Source organism: Harmonia axyridis, chromosome 1, assembly GCF_914767665.1.
Source record: "Harmonia axyridis chromosome 1, icHarAxyr1.1, whole genome shotgun sequence".
NCBI classification, from domain to species: Eukaryota; Metazoa; Arthropoda; class Insecta; order Coleoptera; family Coccinellidae; genus Harmonia; species Harmonia axyridis.
In genome coordinates this window covers 64,722,887-64,744,319 of record NC_059501.1, presented here as the reverse complement: position 1 = coordinate 64,744,319, position 21,433 = coordinate 64,722,887, and the positions used below count along the sequence as shown (strand labels likewise).

Sequence of the window (21,433 nt, the reverse complement as noted above, 5' to 3'; positions counted from 1 at the left end):
TTTTTTCTTAAAACGACCTAATGAATCATTCTGAATTTTCTTACCATAGTAAGGAATCGCTCCGTATATAAGTGAAGATATGAAGGGGGTGATAATCAGTAATTTGTTCAAAAGTTATAAGAAAAGAGATATTAAATTAAAATATAATTATATTTCAAACTTTGATTACATATTTCATCATTGAAAAATAGAGGAGATATTCTGAAGTTATGCAATGGTATATAAAATATGGATAAATTTCTGGCTCAAAAAATGCAATATTCAAAAAGTTTAAAATCCTTTAAAAGCAAATTAATAAAGTATTATACATACATGAAATAAAATTGGTTTAATAATTATCAAACACCGAATGGCAATATAAAAATGAAATTATTTATATAATTGGCCTAAAAAGTATTCATTCAATATTAATTAATTCATATACTTCAAACTTACAAGACATAAAATTTCTTTAATAATTTTTTTTAACACCGATTGGCAACATAAAAATGGAATTATTGTATATAAATTGCCTAAAAAGTATTGATGAACAATAATAATAAATTTATTCAACATAAATTACACCTATCTCATAATTCACATCACGAACCACCAGGTGAGATAAAAGAGGTTTTTTAATGAAGCAACCATGCACTGAAATTAAAAGTGCAACTACACATTTCCATGGAAGGAACCCTTGTGCATGGTGAGTATGGTATGACCATAAATAAGATAACCTTCTTGAAATTCACAATAAATATATTAAAGAGTGTTCCTGAATTGGAGGTACAAATGAAAATGACAGATTTCTTGGTTGATTTAAAAAACATTCCTATTCTGAAATATATGTTTCCTTCTCTGAAATTGTACTTTGATTTTCTATTTAACAATGGGAAAAGGTGTAGAAAATTGTTCGAAACTTTTCCCAAAATCGGTAGCAGATACGACAAAACTACAAGAAACCAAAAATTATAGTACTGGACCAAATTTCTTTTTACATTTTTCTAAACTACCAGTGGTCCACCAAAAAAGAGTTCATAACAAGAGATGCGGGCATTGTTCCAGAAAAAATATCTCCCAGTAGACTTGCATTCAAATTTAGCATATCACGTGATGAAAACTTCAAATTGGAAAATTGTCAAATCCAAGATGAATATCTTGCGAAGGGAAGGTGAAGGTAGGAAAAAAAATTAAGTTTATTGTAATGTAATTGAACTTCTTCAGAATATCCTTCACAAAGTTTCCGTCCTAAAACTCCATACTTCATCTGCCAATGGAGTCCTTAGCTCCGTTGACTCAAACCTCCTCCTACACTCCAACAATCAACTTGTTTCTGTTGATTTGTGATTTTTTCCATTGCTCCTAGCTTCTTTCAGAAGATGATGTAGATTGTATATTATCAGATATGTATATGGACATGACTTATTAATTGCGATTTTTCCAAAAATTCAGAGTTACACATATCGCATTTATTAACGCTTTTAGCATGTTGCATAGATATTTCTGCTAATTCCAGAAGAGGATCGATAATTTCTTGCTCCACATTATAATCCCGAACTTCAACATCTCTCTTATCTTCCGGTTTCGAAGGACTAATTATATTTGCATATTCCGAAGCTTCATCTTTAACTATTGTTTCTGAATGAAATTCAGGAATTTCATATAAATCAGGTGTTTCATATACAATTTGTTGTTCACACTGTTCAAATTCTTGTTTGAAGCTAAATTCACCAATACTCTGTTCTTCTTTCAACTTTCTTGTTTTTTCAGTAATTTCTGCATCACCAATGTTAATATTTGATTTTCTCAAAGATATTCTTCTAGTCCTTTTTTCTGGAACATTATCTTTAATTTGTTCTTCTAAATCATCCAAACTTTCAGTATGGTCAGAATAAAGTTCTTCCTGAAATCTTGGGTTTTTCCTCCTTTTTCGAGAATTCCTGGGAGGAAAAGTTGCTATTGATGGCTTGCTGTGTTCTTGAACAGGATAAGTGACATTTTTCGTTCTTGGTCTGACACCTTCCAAAAATTCTCTCACAATATTTTTTTTATTTTTCCTTCCTCTAGTTTCAACTGGATTAATCTTCTTCGGTTTTTTTTTCAGTATGTATCATTTTCGCCCTTGAAGTAACGACTGAGGTATTATCTCGCAATTCTTCTCTATTTTCCATTTCAGGCAATTCTAAAATTGGCGTTGAAGAATGTGACATTTCTTGATCGACATACATGTCCTCATATTCCACAGAATCATGCTCCGAAAGGGTGTTTCTCATGTCCTGCGGCTGGTTAATATCCATGTCTATTTCATAGTTAGGCATTGTCCCGCTTTGCTGATGATGCTCATCTTCTTCGTTCTCCTCTTGAAAGTCATAGTCATCTTGTTCTTGAACCTTTTGGCTTTTCAATTTGGATCTGCGAACGTATTTTCTGGGACCGGCTTTGGGTTTTCGTTTCATTGCAGTATTTATATCGCAATGATGAGTCACATGCACTATTAAATCCTGGGATTCGGAGAACATGTCCGAGCAGATGGTACTACGAAACGGCGTCATACTATCAGAACAACTTGGATCAGGGCCCGAATGGTGCGATCTGATGTTGCTCCTAGCTTCTTTCAGAAGATGATGTAGATTGTATATTATCAGATATGTATATGGACATGACTTATTAATTGCGATTTTTCCAAAAATTCAGAGTTACACATATCGCATTTATTAACGCTTTTAGCATGTTGCATAGATATTTCTGCTAATTCCAGAAGAGGATCGATAATTTCATGCTCCACACTATAATCCCAAACTTCAACATCTCTCTTATCTTCCGGTTTCGAAGGACTAATTATATTTGCATATTCCGAAGCTTCATCTTTAACTATTGTTTCTGAATGAAATTCAGGAATTTCATATAAATCAGGTGTTTCATATACAATTTGTTGTTCACACTGTTCAAATTCTTGTTTGAAGCTAAATTCACCAATACTCTGTTCTTCTTTCAACTTTCTTGTTTTTTCAGTAATTTCTGCATCACCAATGTTAATATTTGATTTTCTCAAAGATATTCTTCTAGTCCTTTTTTCTGGAACATCATCTTTAATTTGTTCTTCTAAATCATCCAAACTTTCAGTATGGTCAGAATAAAGTTCTTCCTGAAATATTGGGTTTTTCCTTCTTTTTCGAGAATTCCTGGGAGGAAAAGTTGCTATTGATGGCTTGCTGTGTTCTTGAACAGGATAAGTGACATTTTTCGTTCTTGGTCTGACACCTTCCAAAAATTCTCTCACAATATTTTTTTTTATTTTTCCTTCCTCTAGTTTCAACTGGATTAATCTTCTTCGGTTTTTTTTTTCAGTATGTATCATTTTCGCCCTTGAAGTAACGACTGAGGTATTATCTCGCAATTCTTCTCTATTTTCCATTTCAGGCAATTCTAAAATTGGCGTTGAAGAATGTGACATTTCTGATAGACATACATGTCCTCATATTCCACAGAATCATGCTCCGAAAGAGTGTTTCTCATGTCCTGCGGCTGGTTAATATCCATGTCTATTTCATAGTTGGGCATTGTCCCGCTTTGCTGATGATGCTCATCTTCTTCGTTCTCCTCTTGAAAGTCATAGTCATCTTGTTCTTGAACCTTTTGGCTTTTCAATTTGGATCTGCGATCGTATTTTCTGGGACCGGCTTTGGGTTTTCTTTTCATTGCAGTATTTATATCGCAATGATGAATCACATACACTATTAAATCCTGGGATTCGGAGAACATGTCATGATGAGAAATAGATGACAATAGATGAAGTATAACAAGAGCAAAATTGTGCAATAACTTTGTACTTATATATCATTATCGAATAAGCATAAATAAGATCAAGCTTCAAAAATCAATCCACTCCACAATATCCATCATTAGCGAATAATAAAAAATCAGATATTTTATTCATTTGGAGAAAAAATTTTTCACTAAAATATTACCTAAAATATTATGAAAATATCTTTCCTTTATAATTGATAATGTTACATTGATTGAACAATCCAAACATCAACAGTTTTTCAATTGCCATATTTTGATATGAAAAAATTGATTTTTAAAAGTTTCATAAAATGGTTCCTTGTTACAAACAATTCCATCAAAATTCAGTTGATTTCATAATTGGTCCACGAAATATCCTATCAAAACCTAGTTCAAGAAGATAACTAGTGAGTTTAAACGAATACAACACTAGAATTGGAAAATCAAGCTTCATTGGTTTTGACAATAACAACTATGCTGAGAAAACCCGTAACAAAAATAAAACAAAGATGAGAGAAAACTACTCATAGTCATAGAAAAATCGTTCAACAAACAAATATTCTCAAGAACATCCCAACTAGACATTCAAAGATAGATTGATGTAAGAAATCCAAAAACTTGATTTTCCAAGTATGAGAAAAACCATTGTTTCATTGTGATAATCACAAAGCTAGTTTAAGTTTACTTTCTTGGAAAATAAACAAGAAAGAAATCCTCGAATTAACTATGAACACTAAATTGATAGCAGGATGGCGAAGTTATTGAAAACTGGCACAGTACGGTATCTAGGCACTTGGTATGATGTCTTTGTACCTAAAAAACCCTGTTCCCTATGTGGCAGCTACTGGTTTCCTTTTCACACACTTACTCCACAGCTTCTTCTTCTCCCTGTTACCCTCAACTTCACCATTTGCTTTGATGTGTTGCTGATTGCAATTTTCATAATTTTTGCTGTTCTTAGGAAACAACTTCTTCAGCCAATTAGTCTTTTTCGGCTTTATTTTTTTTTCAGGTTCGCAGAAACTGATACCCAAACTGTTTGCGCTGGTACTTGGTATCAGATTTACCTCCGGTAGAATATGATCAGCGTCAGTTTTGCTTAGGTCTACGAGACTGTTGGATTTTACGTTAACACTTGGGGCTCTCAGTCTGAATTCGGTATCTCTTTGCGAGTTATTTTTTATTATCAGCTGTCTTGGAGGTTGATCTCTTCTTACCACCCTGTTTGATGCATTAGCTGGCGCCTTTTTAGTTTTTATGGATTCATACAGTTTGTCCCAAAAGTTATAAAGCACTCCCCTCTGTTTTGTATAATCCAGCATGAAATAGCACCTGATCTCCGGTGGCATCACAGGACATGCTTTATACAAGCAAGGTATTATTTTTCTCTGTTCCAGACTTAGAGCTTGTGTGAAGTTCAGGAAGAACTTGTTCATAGGACTCTTGAAGAAACTAGGTGATAATATAACTATAAGTTTTTCGCAACGTTGAGAAATTAGTCGAATTATTGCTTCATGCTCAAAGAGACCCCCAATCAAGTAGTCCTTGACACAGAACTTCAGTTTATACTGTTTTTCCATTGTTTCGATGACTTCGGTGGCAAAATCAATGTCATCGTCTGCGAATAGAATGAAGGCATCATACTGGATGAGTTCCATATTCTTTCCAATGTATTCTAAGTCATCTACCGTTAAGATAGAACTGTCCAGGCCTTGGTAAAGAGGAGACTGTTTTTTGTGTTCTTTTGGATGCTGTAGATGGAACTCAATGTCTTTGGCTATGAGACTGCTGACATCTTCTATAACGTCCCCTCGATCTATTTCCTCCAAAAAGGTAATCATCTTCTCTATAGTAGCTACATCTCCTTTTGATTGCCATATTTTGAACACTTCCTTTGTAGGATCATCACAAAATTCCCAATTGGATATCAAATACGACTGAATGGAACATAATTCAGCAAATCCTTTCCAATTCCTACTAAGACCTTCACTTGTGTTAAATAATTTAGGTGGATTTAACATCGCTGAAAGTAGCTCCATCGTTTCATGTCTCAAGATGCTTACAGGATGGGATGATTTCAGATGCTCTTCCATATCTTCTCCATGATACGTTTTTTCAAATAAATTAATTGCAAACGGTAATCTGTCTCAATTCTTCATTGTTTTTGATATAATGGCAATGTGTGATAAAACGAAGATGTCTTTCAAATGAATTCTTCGAACATGGAGAATTGTAACAGAATTTTATTAAAATCGTACCTAGCTTCTGACATCTCTTGATTGCTTATTTTGGATTTGGTCCGAGCAGATGGTACAGATGGTCCGAGCAGATGGTACAACGAAACGGCGTCATACTATCAGAACAACTTGGATCAGGGCCCGAATGGTGCGATCTGATGTGCTCCCTTAAGACAACCCTCTGATTGAAAGCTTTGGGACAAATGACGCATGCATAAGGTTTCTCGCCAGTATGAATCCTTTCGTGTTTTCTGAGAGTACCCCCATCTGTGAAAGCTTTGTGACAAAAACTGCACCCATAACGACGTTCGCCTGAAAATTATATCGAAATATTAATCCATTTTTGAAATGGTCTGAATGAAATTTTGCTAAATGTTTACAAAACCATCCCCTCGTGTTTTACACCGTAAAAACTCATTCCTGAATTAAATTTATTCACCTGTATGTATCCTCATATGTATTTGCTGAGAACTTCTGGTAGCAAATCTTTTTCCACACTCTTGACATGAAAATTGCTGATCTGATAATTTACCAATGTTTTTATATCTGTTGGTCGTCTGATCATGCACATTATTCATTAACGATTCATCTTTGTGTGACAGCAGATGTTTTTCTAATCTGGATATATCATAAAAAATCCTTGGACATTTGCTACAGTGTAAACCTTTCTTTTTCGGGATGTTGTTCTTTAACATGTACGGCACACGTTTCTTCATCTATAAAATGTGAGTGAAGAATCCGCAGTTCTCAAAGGTTTGTTCTTCTTGTTAATATAACCTTAAATGCAATAAGTCATAATGAGGAATAGTTTGAAATATTTATAAAAGAGATAAAGTTGTTCAAGAAGTATACTTTATTCTATGAATTGTGAGTCTAATTCAAAATTAAGATGTTATTCTTTGCTCCATTTTCATTCGTTAATATTTAATACATATTTGTCAAACTTTTTCAGGCCTTCTATTAACTTGGCTAGTTCCCAAGAACTGGTAATGAATGAGCACTTTTAGAGATTCTACTTAAAAAAAAAAAAAAAATGATATAATGAATTCGTTTTGGATAATATATCTCATTATCTAGAACGGTTGAAAATGAATCAGTAGTTAAATTCGAAATTAATCACAAAATCCATATGTCAAGTTTTTGACAAACCTTTTTAGTCATTGAACTTACCTTTTTTGTGTGAGTTTCACAACATTTCAGGAAACAGACACTTTTTTATAGCTGGAGATGGATAACCTAGAAATATGGAAACGTATTAGGTTTTGAAATAAAGCAGTCATTAGTGAAAATGGTACCCGCAATATTTTTGCAATATTTAATTTTTGGCGTCATTTTATATATCACAAGGATATGATTATCACAACCAAACAAAATCCAAGGAAATCATGAAAATCAGTTATTCAATATTTCAGTGATATCGAATTCAAGCAATTCAACAAATAACATGTTCGTATAAATTAATAATTGCAGGTTTTTTTAAATTTATCAGAAATATAAAATATTCAAGCCGAATATCGAAAAAATAATTCAGCGTGGGTATTTAAAATAATCATTCGGATATTAATGATAAAGACTTTTTTCATCCATACATAAACTGCCAGACAATAATGATGTAATAATTAATCACATTCGATTGTTTATAAACAATAGTTCTATGGTCTTTAGAATGACGCATCAATATATCAATAAATTCCCGTAGGTCAAAATGACGTCTATGATATCAAAATGAACCGTCATTGATGAATAGTTTCCGACGATTACGTAGAGGCAGTGTTTTATCAAACGCTCTTTTGCAATTTTACTGACATTCTATCTTAATATATACATACATTTCTTGTTAGGCGTATTTTTTTCTTCAGCTCTTTTTCTTTTCAGCGAACTCGAGACCATCTGCCACATATTTTCTCGTTTCTGTAGTTCATTCGCTGTTTCTGGTATTTCGATGGGGAGTTCCACATATTCTATATGATTTTCAGCAGGAGGGTCTTGAATTTCTAACGGATCAGGTAATTCGACTGGAATTTCTAAAGAATCAGGAATTTCTTGTACCTCATAAGCGTTTTCCACTGGGCGTCCTCCACTAAACGTTATATCCACTATGTTTCCAACCTCAATTTCATCTCCCATAAATATTATAGCAGATTATTGTTGTTCAACTAACCAACTATTAACCATAGATAAGTATTCTTCAAGCCTTGTGACTTGTCAATGATGCCCAATCTCAGAAAATTTCTCAAACATAATAATAATTATTATTTTTTAGATTGTTTCCTTCTACTTTTTCCTAGTCTCTTGTTTTTACCTTGCTGCTTATTTTTACTTTGCTGCTTATTTTTACCTTGTTTATTATTTTTGTATCTATATTCACTGAAGTCTGAACTACTGTCCTTTGTATTGGTTTTTAGTCCTCTTTTTTTACCTCCAAAACCAAATTTCTTATCCTTGAGTTTTCTCTTTTCTAAGGTTCCCTTTGAGGGGCCTTTCTTTTTGTTATTTAAGAAGTCCAAGTCTTTCCTTACACCTTTTCTCACTTTCTTAACTTCCTCAAGCATTTCTTTTCGTTCTTTGAGTTGTTGTAGTTTTTTCTCAGTTTGTATTCTCTTGCCTTCCTTCTTCTGTTGTCTCAGTTCCTTAACCCTTTCACTTTGTTTCTGTTGGGCCTGCTTTTTCATTAATGCAGTTCTTATTTTCTGCATTTGATCATCTGACTTTGCCATTTCTGCGAAATAATCATCAGGTCTCATTGTTGGTATTCCTAGTGATTTTATTCGAGGGAATGCTTCTAATACTGTACTCTGTGCCTGTCTATGAAAAATTGTTTCTCTCTTGAAATCATTCAACACTGGATCATCTTCTGGCTTAAATTGGGGGAGTTTTTTGTTGTTCTTCTTTTCGTTTTCCCGTTTTTGCTCTTCAGTTAGAATGCGAGCTGCAAGTTCTGGTGCAAGAGGAGCTTGTTGACTAACACAATCAAGCATTTCTATCCATTTGAGATTCATAACAACATAGTTCATATTTTCATTGTTTACATCAACCATTTCGGGGTTGTTATTTTCACATGATGATATGCAGCCGCCATTTCCCAGGTTGTCATTTTGCAAATTTTCCGTCTCTATGAGATTTTCTACTGCTTCTAGGATTTCAGAGTAATCCGTTCTATTTTTACTGAGATCTTCTCTTTCAAGGAGCTGATGGAGGTCATTTAAAGTACTCTTTGTGAGGTCAATGATGACATTCCCAACCTTTGCATGGCTAGGAATAAAAGTAGAGCTGGAATAATCGATCCACTCGGTATTACTATCCTCATCATCCGTTTGAGATAGACCATCACTCTCAATATAAATGGGTTCACCATGTTCATCGAACCCATTGAATATTTTTTGTTTAAATTGTCGATATTTGTCATCGAGGAAATCGAGGGCGAATGGAAAGTGATCTTCCGGTACTGGGTAATTATCAAGTTCTTGATAAAGGATGCTCTCCTCTATGTGAGCTTTGAATTTATTGAAATTTTCCCTCAATGCTACCCAAAAGAGTTTGAGTTGAAAACCTGGAATATAAAAATTCATTGAAATTAACATAAACAATTATGCATGAACATATTCTAAAATTTAATTCAATTTTCTTTGAAATCTAGGAAAGACTATAAATTTTCGGCTAGATTTGTTCATTATTTGGGTAATGAAGCAAAAATATCTTTCTTTACATGTTTGTCATTTTATGAAGTAGTTAGTTTCGGTATTTCCTTCTAATTTAGAGGACTGAAGAAGCCAGTGGCACATTTATAGTGGTAGCTAAGATGCATAGAAAACCTGGTGTGTCTACTTATACTTGTAAAACTTTCAGACAAAACGGGAGATTTTTCAGATTTATACCTACTTGATTTCGAGAGATCGCGGTCTGTTTCAGATGGCGCATACATCGTTTACATTTGACATTTCTCTCAATTCTCGACTCTTGTGAACCAAGGGCGTAGATCTTTTTTTCTTGGGGAGGGATAATCGAAAAAAAATTTTTGATGATAACTTTTATTCATATCTGTAATGTTAGAAAAAGAAGTTTGAACCAAATTACTCGAAATAATTTTTGTTGTTACTAATTCGGTTGTTCTTAACTTATACTGGGTGTTCTCAAACAAGAGTTATGAAGGAAAATGAGAAATTACTTGGATAATTTTGAGGAAAAAAGTTTCATGAATATGAGCCCACAAACGCTTTGCATTCAATATACAGGTTGTTTCTAGTGTGTCGTACAGTTTATTAAATATATTTATTAATCTTCACAACAGATTGGGTAAATAAATACCAAAACTTATAATTAATGCATTCATTAGAGCTCACTAGCTGGATCTTTATAATAATTTGGATTTTCCTGAGGATTACTAGAGTTTTTTTCTCGAAATCGATATCAGATACGACAAAACTATAAAAAACCAAAAAGTGTAGCACTGGACCAGAGTTTTTTTCTACATTTTTCCAAACTAACAACCATTCACCAAAATATAGTTTTGAAGGAAGGAAGCAGGCATCCTTCCAGAAAAAATTTCACCCTGGAATATCTATGGCCAATTGAAATTGAATATCTTGTGAAGAGAAGGTTATACGAGAAAAAACTTAAACTTTAACACATGTTTCTCAAAACAAAATGTATGGGGACTCATATTATAGGACTTTTTTTCTTGAAATGATCCGAAAATCTGTCATTTTCATTTGTATCTCCAATTTAGGAACACCGTGTAATTACCCCCAGTATCCCCCATTTCTGTGCTCTTGTCGTGAAATTTGAGTATAGAACAATAATATTTTATATTCTATATGAACTGAATTGTAATTTATTGTGAATGTTTGCAGTGTCTAAAATCAGTGTTTCCTTTTTAAACGGCACCTGGCAGATAGCGGAAATTCGAAAGTTTTTGAAGAGTGCCCCCTTACAGAACTCTGGTGAAGCAGCACACCAAAGCAACAGGTGGGTCTCTCAAAAAGTCTGAAACAAAATCGAATCAGTAAACACACCAGGTATTCTATGCATCTTAGTGGTAGCTATTGTGACGTGTCGACCTTGAGTAAGCCGGTCACAAGGCTAAATTCGGCTCGCGACTACACTCAGTGAAGATGGGAGTGAGTTCTTCAAAATTAGATGGAAGGTAATATTGGGCGCCAGGTAGAGATATGCCTGTCTTAAGAATAAATTGCGTACTCCTCTACCAGAGTAGCAATAAAACAAATCACTCAAGTCAAACGTTTAATAAAATTAAAATTTATGCAGTGGTTGATAATAAACAATAAAATAAAAAGAATTCTCAAAGTTGCCAAGAGCCAGAAGGGCTTCCCAAAACCTAACACTAACTAAGCCAGAAGGGCTTCCTAAAACTATAATCAACAACAAATGCCAGAAGGGCTTCCTATAACCTATAATCAACAACAAATGCCAGAAGGGCTTCCTATAACCTATAATGCCTAAACTAATCCTCAAAATAGAATATATATCAGCCACACTTGGCTTAGGCTAAACCTAAAACTTCAGTACCAAAACTAAACGTAAACAGAGTTCAACAAACTCCAACTAAACCAGATAATAAACCAGACAAAATAACCAAGTTAAACAAGAAGATTGACCTCAACCACAGATTCTGAAGGACTATACAAATACAGTGGTTGTAATAACTGGCTGGTATAAAATAGTAGGTTGAATAAAGTAATAATAAATTCCAGTCACAAATCCTGAAGGGATACACAAGTATTATAGTTGTTAAAATAAATGGCCAGTTAGTGAAGTGCACCTCACCGCAAACTGTTTACAATTGAGACAGTGTATAATAAGCATGAAACAACCTTTGATCAATATATTTACAATATTACTATCAATGGATAGAAAATTTATATTAAAACCGTTAATTCCTATTCAAATGACTGATTTACTATCAGTACACTAAATCGTTACTTCCAAAATTAAATCTCAGTACGATACTCATTAAAGCCAGTGCAAGCACCGGTTACCTGATACAAAATCAATATTGAAGGTTGACTGCAAATCTAACGGTGAGATCTCTATACGTAGAATATACCATCAACTCAAAGTACACCATATGCCAGCAATATACTATATACTCGAACTGTACTATCTATCAGAAAATACCATCCACCAGAACTGCACCAGAAATTTACCAGAAAATAAGTACCATAACCTCAAACCATACCATATACCAGACTCCAGGCACTAGGATTCTCAACGTTACTCAGGCACTAGGATTCTCAACGTTACCCAGGCACTAGGATTGCCAAAAATATCCAGGCACTAGGATTACAAATCCAATCAGGCACTAGGACCCTAATAAAATACTATAAGATATTGTTCACAAAATAAAAAGGAATCTATACCTCTCAGTTGTTGTTCGAGGGAAAAGGATCTTCTTGCTATTCTTCGTGTAAGTTCCACAGTTATTCGAACTAATCGCCGGGAAGCGAATCCTATTAAAATAGAAATCTCAGACAACAGTTCAAGATATAGAAATTATATCATACCTCTCAGATCTTCAGAGTAAATTTCAATACCAGAGATGGGCCTTGTGGAAGAAAATTCTCATAATCACGTATAAAACGTATTTCCCAAAATTATTCACAATACCATAAACCATACAGGGAATTATCCAAATTGAAGAAATAATCGCCTATAATAAGGATGATTCTAGATCATATATTCTTCAATCAGGCAAATTTTCTTTCCAAAAAACTCTCTTTCAAAAACTATCTCAAATCGCCGATAACCTCCATTTTGACAATCCATAACCACAGAATCTACCAGTTGTCAAACAAAACTTCCGACACAGAAGAAAACAAACAAGAAATCCAGAAACTATAAACTATTTCCCAACGGTAATGATATTCGACCTCACTTATCCGGAAATAACTGTTCCATAATAAATTCAAATTTAAATTAATACGGAATATTCCGAGTTGAATCAACAATCAAACTCCAGAGGGCGCAGTAACAACCGAAATCTCAAATGTGTAAAATATAACCGTTACAAATCCCCCCTTACTTTAAAAAAAAAAATTTACCAGAAGGGTGAAATTTTTTTCTGCCAGTAACTTCACAAAGCCAAATACGGTAAACCAAACAACGACAATACCTCAATAAGTCCTAAAGAAAACGACACCAGCAAAACTTCAATACCGAATACGAAACTAAAACCAGAATTGTCACACTTGAATTAACTTCAAAAGTCCAATATCTCCAAAGTGAAACGGAGATGGATAATATAGCCTGTTGCTATCGTGGATCTGACGATACAAAAGATGTTAAGCTTATGTCAACCACTAGATGGGGGTAGTGACCACCCTAGTAAATTTATGCTCAAGGCAAGGGTTAACCATCCTTTAACCCAAGCGAAAACAAAACAGCCAAAATTAGTCCGACAAGTGTTCATCAGTCAGTTGATCCGGTGGATGAGCTTTTAAGTCCTTTATATGCCAAACTCCCTGGTATTTACCGTCCTCACCCTGCAGTTCATAAGTCCAAGGGGATACCCGCGCTGAAATCACGAAAGGTCCAACATACTTCGGTGCCAGCTTAGCTGTGAAATATTTCGCGGCGTCCGAAAGCACCTGATTTCTTCTCCACACCAACTGGTTAACAGTGTATTGGACATCCCGACGTCGAAGGTTGTAAGTTCGACTATTGGCCTCGTACGCTCTCGCTAACTTAATCTTAACGTCACCATATATTCTCTCGAAAGCTTTTTCCCGGTCCTTAGTCAAGGCAGACCTGTCGAAACTAATCTGATCAGGACAAGCATTTTCACCCTTACCGGAAACTTCCCTTCCAAAAACAATAAAATTTGGAGAGTATCCGGTGACTTCGTGCTTTGAGGAACGAATAGCTAACCCTACCTGGTTTAGCTGTCTATCCCAACCTCTCTGATCTTCTGACAGGTAGGACCTCAACATGGTTTTTATAACCCTATTAATTCTTTCGACCGGATTAGCTTGGGGATGATATAGTGCGGTATACTGAATGATGACATTATAAGATTGTAAGAATTTAACAAATTCTTTAGAACGAAATTGTACGCCATTATCGACTATGATGGAATTGGGACACCCAAAGACAGGAAAGACATGTGTATCCAGTATCTTTACAATGGCTGACGCGGTAGCCGTACGCAGTGGAAAAAGAAGAGGGAACTTGCTGAAACAATCCGCGACGACGAAAATATACTGGTTACCGGAGCGAGACCGAGGTAAAGGACCAACCAAATCCGCAGACAGAATCTCGAATGGTCGAGAAATTGAGACCTGTTTGGAGAGCATGAGGCCAGAAGGCTTCTCCTGGCTCGGTTTGATGGCATGACAGGTTCTGCAGCAGCGAATAAACGAAGCCACGTCATACCGCATCTTTGGCCAGTAATACCGTTGTGCCAACTTACTATAGGTTTTGAAAACTCCTACATGTAGTAAAGATTCATGGACCTGCCTAATTAAAGATTTTCTTTGAGGACGAGGAACAACTTCTCTCCAGTAATCAGAATCAGAGGCTAGTTCGGGAATTCGAGGTGTTACATTTTTGAAAAGCTTACCCTGAATAATTTGCCAGGATGGGAACCGGTGAGGGGCATGAGTCACTTTTCCTAGAAGTTTGTCATACCACAAATCCGAGGAATGACTCTGAGGAGTATCAACAGTATCGATGATAGGTACGGACCTAGATAAAGTATCCGGTACGATGTTATCTTTACCTTTACGATGGATAATGGTATAATCATACTGTTGAAGTCTGATGGCCCACCGGGCTAATCTTCCAGAAGGTGAATTCAGTCGATCCAGCCAGAGCAAACTAGCGTGATCGGTGATAACCGAGAAATGTGACCCCTCAATATACGGTCGCAGTTTCTCTATCGCCCATAGAACGGCAAGGCATTCACGTTCTGTAGTGGTGTAATTGCGTTCTAACCGGGTTAAAGACCTAGAAAGATAGCATATCACCTTTTCTCCATCCTCTTGTTGCTGAGTCAAGACAGCACCAATCCCATAACCGGAAGCATCACACTGTATGGTGAACGATTTCGAAAAATCCGGACAAGACAAAACAGGGGCGCTAATCAAACATTCCTTCAACTTAATCAAAGCCTCATCACATTGGGAACTCCATCTGAAGGACCGATTTTTCTTGAGTAGCTCCGTTAAGGGAGCAGTCAGATCCGCAAAGTTTGGTACGAATCTCCGGTACCATGAAGCCAAACCCAGTATACGTCGAACCTCCGAAACAGAAGTGGGGACTGGTATGTTCAAAATAGCCTGAACCTTCGCTGGATCCATTCTTAGACCTTTTGAGTCCACTACATACCCTAAATACAAGAGTTCCGGTCGACAAAAATGGCACTTTTTCTTTGAAACCGTTAAGTTAGCCGCTTTGAGTCGTTTAAAGACTTCCTTCAATACCTCTACATGCTTTTCGAAGGTATCAGTAATGATGATTATGTCATCTAAATAGACAAAAACATATGGTTCAAGATCCGGACCAAGAACTCTATCGACCAAACGCTGGAAGGTAGCCGGACTATTAGACAGTCCCATAGGCAGACGGAGGAATTGAAACAGACCTCTATTGGGTACTGTGAAAGCAGTCAGAGGGCGAGAGGATGCTTCTAAGGGCACTTGAAAATAAGCCGACTTAATGTCCATAGAGGACAAGAACTTGGCGTTGCGGAGCCGATCCAAGGTGGAATTAATATAGGGGAGAGGATACGCATCTTTTTCTGTGACGGCATTCAATTTCCTGTAATCAACGCAGAATCGGTACGAGCCATCCTTCTTTTTAACAAGAAGAATCGGGGATGACCAGGGGCTGGTCGAAGGTTCAACAATGCCCTGCTCCAGTAAGTTGTCCAACTCTGCATCAATATGACCCTGCATTACCGGACTCACAGGATAATACCTCTGCTTAATGGGACGACACGAGGTTTTAATCTCATGTTCCACCAGTTTAGTACACCCTAACTCATCACCCATTTTCTGAAAAGCTTCCTGCACAACCTCATTCAAAATCCTAGATTGCTCAGGGGTAAGGTGTTCCTCTGATGCAATCGCATCCACAGAGACATCAGCATCTCGTTGAAATACCCATTTCCCACAACGAAGATCCGGTACGACACCAAACTTCCTCCAAAAATCAATGCCTAGGATTAAAGAGTGCGGCAACTCAGGAACTACTAAGGCGGAAATCATCTTAACCTTATTTTCAAGCTTAATTGGTAAATCCACTGAACCGATACTCGAACAACTTTGTCCATTAGCGACTCTACAAGAAACAACATTATCGACATTAATACTTAAATTTAAATTCTTCAACATCGCCCATCCAGGACCTCCAATAATCGTGCATGAAGCACCCGAATCTAAAAGACCTAACAAATCGACATCAAAAACAGAAACCGACAAATATGGACGTTCATCATTTTGCGCATGCGCCAACACATAATCCAACAGAGCTTTTTGGTGTAAAGGTAAACGATCACGGGCAGAGAAATGAGGGAAGGCACACATACTGCCATTAGAGGTCTTCCCCCTCAGTTTTCCGACGGCTTACACTTAGGGCAGGTCCGAACAGTGGAACCTGGACGACCACACCGGAAACAGTATTTATTTTTGGTCATCTTACAATCCTTAGCAGCATGACCAGGTTGCTTACAATTCCAGCAAGTCAATACTGCACTTACCTCAGCCGGAGAGGTACTTACATCAGCAGAAGTACTCACATCAACAGAAGAGGCAGAAGGTTGTTCTGCATATACGTATGCTAGATCAGGTTCCATCAAAGAGCTCCTATTTCGTGGAGGAGGTACGAAGGATTCGATGGATTCCTTGCGAGCCTCGAGTTGTCTTCCGATATCCAACAGTTGAGAAATCGAGGTTATGTTAGTCAAACCTAACTGACTCTGGTAAAAGGGTGAGATATTACGAAGAAGGATTCTCAGTCGAGCATCCTCATTGACAGGTACAGTAAGACGCTTGAACATAGTGTCCATCATTGCCAGATACAAACCGATGCTTTCATCAGGGCCCTGTGTTCGGCGTTTAATCTCATCGAAAAGTTTCTCGTTATAATTGGGAGGGAGAAACTGTTTTCTCAGTTCATCAACCAGCTGAGACCACGTTGACAAGGTGGACCGGACAGATCGGAACCAGATAAGAGCCTTACCCACAAATAGATCGCTGGCAGACAAAAACAACTGCTCCTCTGTAACGTTCCGGGAAATACATAATTCCTCAACATTTTCAAGGAAAGAACTCAGGGAGCATTTAGAATTATCTCCACTGAATTTGGTAATATTCCATTTGGCCACAGATACTGAAGGTACCTTACATTGGGGAGCTGAAGCTGTATTAGTGGTCCGGTGAACTACATCACTAACTGTGACGTCATCCGACTCAGATTCCGACGATGAATCAGATATACCAGCTTTATCCATCAGCATGCTCAACTCAAGAGGTGACTGAGTTTGCAGCGACAATCTCCGAAATTTCCTAGCTCGCGAACCTAATTCCGCCTTTAATCCAATTATTTTAGCTAAATATCCTGACCGGAGAACCTGTTCTTCTTCTGAGAGCGCTTGAGATCTTTCCGCTCGCTTAAATAAATGTACCAAGCGTGTAGATGTCTTGAGAAAAGATGGACTTTTCTCATCACCCGAAAATTCTAATAATTCTCTTTCAAAGAATGCAATTGAGCTTTCTATCGCCTTTGAGTCATCTTCGAACCGATATGGATATGGTGGATACTTGGTTTTAATTCCCGATTTTTCTAACCTCAAATAACCTCTAAGACTCTTTCTCATCTCAGCAACCGTATTCACGTCACCTACACCTCTAATAGCTAATTCATAACTCAATTCATCTTTATCAAGACGATTCACGTCCATTCGACCCTCCATACTTAACAAAATACTAAAAACACAATCTTACCTAACCTCAAAATACAAAATATTGACAGCGCCAATAAATACAACGGAAATCGACACTACAGAAAAAATTGATAACAAGGTAGATTTGAAAACTAACGGAATACGAAAAATATCAATAATAACGACAAGACCGATCAACCACTGCAAGTCAGATAGAATAGACTCTTAGGCCCCACGTTGGGCGCCAATTTGTGACATGTCGACCTTGAGTAAGCCGGTCACAAGGCTAAATTCGGCTCGCGACTACACTCAGTGAAGATGGGAGTGAGTTCTTCAAAATTAGATGGAAGGTAATATTGGGCGCCAGGTAGAGATATGCCTGTCTTAAGAATAAATTGCGTACTCCTCTACCAGAGTAGCAATAAAACAAATCACTCAAGTCAAACGTTTAATAAAATTAAAATTTATGCAGTGGTTGATAATAAACAATAAAATAAAAAGAATTCTCAAAGTTGCCAAGAGCCAGAAGGGCTTCCCAAAACCTAACACTAACTAAGCCAGAAGGGCTTCCTAAAACTATAATCAACAACAAATGCCAGAAGGGCTTCCTATAACCTATAATCAACAACAAATGCCAGAAGGGCTTCCTATAACCTATAATGCCTAAACTAATCCTCAAAATAGAATATATATCAGCCACACTTGGCTTAGGCTAAACCTAAAACTTCAGTACCAAAACTAAACGTAAACAGAGTTCAACAAACTCCAACTAAACCAGATAATAAACCAGACAAAATAACCAAGTTAAACAAGAAGATTGACCTCAACCACAGATTCTGAAGGACTATACAAATACAGTGGTTGTAATAACTGGCTGGTATAAAATAGTAGGTTGAATAAAGTAATAATAAATTCCAGTCACAAATCCTGAAGGGATACACAAGTATTATAGTTGTTAAAATAAATGGCCAGTTAGTGAAGTGCACCTCACCGCAAACTGTTTACAATTGAGACAGTGTATAATAAGCATGAAACAACCTTTGATCAATATATTTACAATATTACTATCAATGGATAGAAAATTTATATTAAAACCGTTAATTCCTATTCAAATGACTGATTTACTATCAGTACACTAAATCGTTACTTCCAAAATTAAATCTCAGTACAATACTCATTAAAGCCAGTGCAAGCACCGGTTACCTGATACAAAATCAATATTGAAGGTTGACTGCAAATCTAACGGTGAGATCTCTATACGTAGAATATACCATCTACTCAAAGTACACCATATGCCAGCAATATACTATATACTCGAACTGTACTATCTATCAGAAAATACCATCCACCAGAGCTGCACCAGAAATTTACCAGAAAATAAGTACCATAACCTCAAACCATACCATATACCAGACTCCAGAACGTAACCAGGCACTAGGATTCTCAACGTTACCCAGGCACTAGGATTGCCAAAAATATCCAGGCACTAGGATTACAAATCCAATCAGGCACTAGGACCCTAATAAAATACTATAAGATATTGTTCACAAAATAAAAAGGAATCTATACCTCTCAGTTGTTGTTCGAGGGAAAAGGATCTTCTTGCTATTCTTCGTGTAAGTTCCACAGTTATTCGAACTAATCGCCGGGAAGCGAATCCTATTAAAATAGAAATCTCAGACAACAGTTCAAGATATAGAAATTATATCATACCTCTCAGATCTTCAGAGTAAATTTCAATACCAGAGATGGGCCTTGTGGAAGAAAATTCTCATAATCACGTATAAAACGTATTTCCCAAAATTATTCACAATACCATAAACCATACAGGGAATTATCCAAATTGAAGAAATAATCGCCTATAATAAGGATGATTCTAGATCATATATTCTTCAATCAGGCAAATTTTCTTTCCAAAAAACTCTCTTTCAAAAACTATCTCAAATCGCCGATAACCTCCATTTTGACAATCCATAACCACAGAATCTACCAGTTGTCAAACAAAACTTCCGACACAGAAGAAAACAAACAAGAAATCCAGAAACTATAAACTATTTCCCAACGGTAATGATATTCGACCTCACTTATCCGGAAATAACTGTTCCATAATAAATTCAAATTTAAATTAATACGGAATATTCCGAGTTGAATCAACAATCAAACTCCAGAGGGCGCAGTAACAACCGAAATCTCAAATGTGTAAAAGATAACCGTTACACTATTCAATTTAATTGTTGACTTTTTTGACTGAATTTAATATTAATTGTTAAATAAAATTCCTTCTACTCCAACAATTTCAAATTTTTCATACTACAATTGAACGAAACAAATATTAGAAGAATTTTTTCCATTAAAAATTTCAATTGTCATTTAATTTCCATGGAATTTTTTTTTCCAAACCGTGATAAGTGAATTAAAAATATGTCAACACCCGCTATGAAGCTACAATAATTCATAAAGATACTGTGAAAAATTCGTGATGATTACAATACAAAAGCATATTCCCCAGTTTTGATTTATTAATAATGAATTTAATCAATTTATATTGATCATAAAACAATCAAACGTAAAATGCACTGGAAGGTTAGTTAGATGTCGATTAGCAAGTAAAATAATATAGACACTTGAATTCATATTTTTTTGATAACTGTCAGAAATTGTCTCTGAGAACGAACACGACTTCGAGTACCTATGTGCTTCTCTAATTAATTTCAATTTTCCATTTATACTAATATTAATACGCACTAATGTAGGATCATAATAAATCATTGCAACATTGTAATATTTTCAACGAATGTCACTAATTCTAGCAACATTTGATAAGGATATCAATGAGAAATAAAAATTAAAGTTTGAATCCACCATTTTTATTTTGCAGTCTTGACACTCGCAACGATTAAATGACAGACACTACGACATTATAATAATTTATGAAAAACAATTCAAAGTTGCTTACCCGAAAATTCGGTTTCCAACTGCCTTTTCCAACTGAGTTTTCTGGACACCTCTCGTCCCATAGAAAGCTTGTTTCCTCTGATTCCTCCTCATACCAGTCATACCAGAGTGAGGGTCTCTTTTCTATTTCGGATAAGATGTCTCCCACAGTCCTGAGGAAGTCATTTTAACTAGATTTTTACTTAAACACTCTAAGCCTATACTCGTTACAAAATAATGCCGGAGTATTTGCCTAAGATCAACTTATATGGAGAAATAACCCTTGTCCCCTCCACAATTTCATCTCAGTGGGGTCTATTTGAAAGATTCTGATTGGTTACTTATGGCATGTTTGTTGAGTCAGATTTTTGCAGATTTCAATAATGGTAGTTAATATTCGGATGAATACTTTCGTGAGTGTTAAATAGCTATTATTTTGACTTGTACACTCTCCTTTATCTACGACCAATTATTTTCAAATTTTAATGACCGTTATTTGTCAATATTATTCGAATGACTAATGAACTGTCATGAACATGTTTGTATTATTAGAAGAAGCTGCATGAAAATATTCTTCCACCAATATTTTGCAATTGAA

At 35.9% G+C, this 21,433-nt stretch overlaps 2 protein-coding genes and 2 long non-coding RNA genes across 5 annotated transcripts; all 4 read right to left on the bottom strand.

The window, feature by feature from the left end:
* Positions 1 to 877: 877 nt before the first annotated feature.
* Positions 878 to 3,551, bottom strand: LOC123670875. Its single transcript, XM_045604450.1, has 2 exons — positions 2,601 to 3,551; positions 878 to 1,358 (listed from the first exon to the last, which is right to left on the bottom strand). Exon 1 carries the CDS (start codon positions 3,431 to 3,433, stop codon positions 2,621 to 2,623), a length of 813 nt encoding a protein of 270 aa, XP_045460406.1. The 5' UTR covers positions 3,434 to 3,551; the 3' UTR covers positions 878 to 1,358; positions 2,601 to 2,620.
* A 653-nt stretch (positions 3,552 to 4,204) lies between these two features.
* On the bottom strand, positions 4,205 to 21,003 carry LOC123670864 (myeloid differentiation primary response protein MyD88-like). Of its 2 annotated transcripts, XR_006746005.1 has the most exons (5): positions 20,858 to 21,003; positions 7,832 to 9,552; positions 7,173 to 7,238; positions 6,442 to 6,779; positions 5,883 to 6,314 (listed from the first exon to the last, which is right to left on the bottom strand). XR_006746005.1 is itself a non-coding variant. In XM_045604440.1 (4 exons), the coding sequence occupies exon 4, from the start codon at positions 5,856 to 5,858 to the stop codon at positions 4,596 to 4,598; it is 1,263 nt and encodes a 420-aa protein (XP_045460396.1). In that variant the 5' UTR covers positions 5,859 to 6,314; positions 6,442 to 6,779; positions 7,173 to 7,238; positions 7,832 to 8,229; the 3' UTR covers positions 4,205 to 4,595. The 2 variants fall into 2 exon arrangements, 1 of the variants encoding a protein (XP_045460396.1); XM_045604440.1 differs by lacking the exon at positions 20,858 to 21,003 and having other exon boundaries at positions 4,205 to 6,314; positions 7,832 to 8,229.
* LOC123670882 lies at positions 12,269 to 12,585 on the bottom strand. The gene is made up of 3 exons (XR_006746013.1): positions 12,524 to 12,585; positions 12,380 to 12,469; positions 12,269 to 12,329 (listed from the first exon to the last, which is right to left on the bottom strand). It is a non-coding gene; the product is annotated as an uncharacterized LOC123670882 (long non-coding RNA).
* LOC123670881 lies at positions 18,468 to 19,676 on the bottom strand. The gene is made up of 3 exons (XR_006746012.1): positions 19,615 to 19,676; positions 19,471 to 19,560; positions 18,468 to 19,420 (listed from the first exon to the last, which is right to left on the bottom strand). It is a non-coding gene; the product is annotated as an uncharacterized LOC123670881 (long non-coding RNA).
* Positions 21,004 to 21,433: the final 430 nt, after the last annotated feature.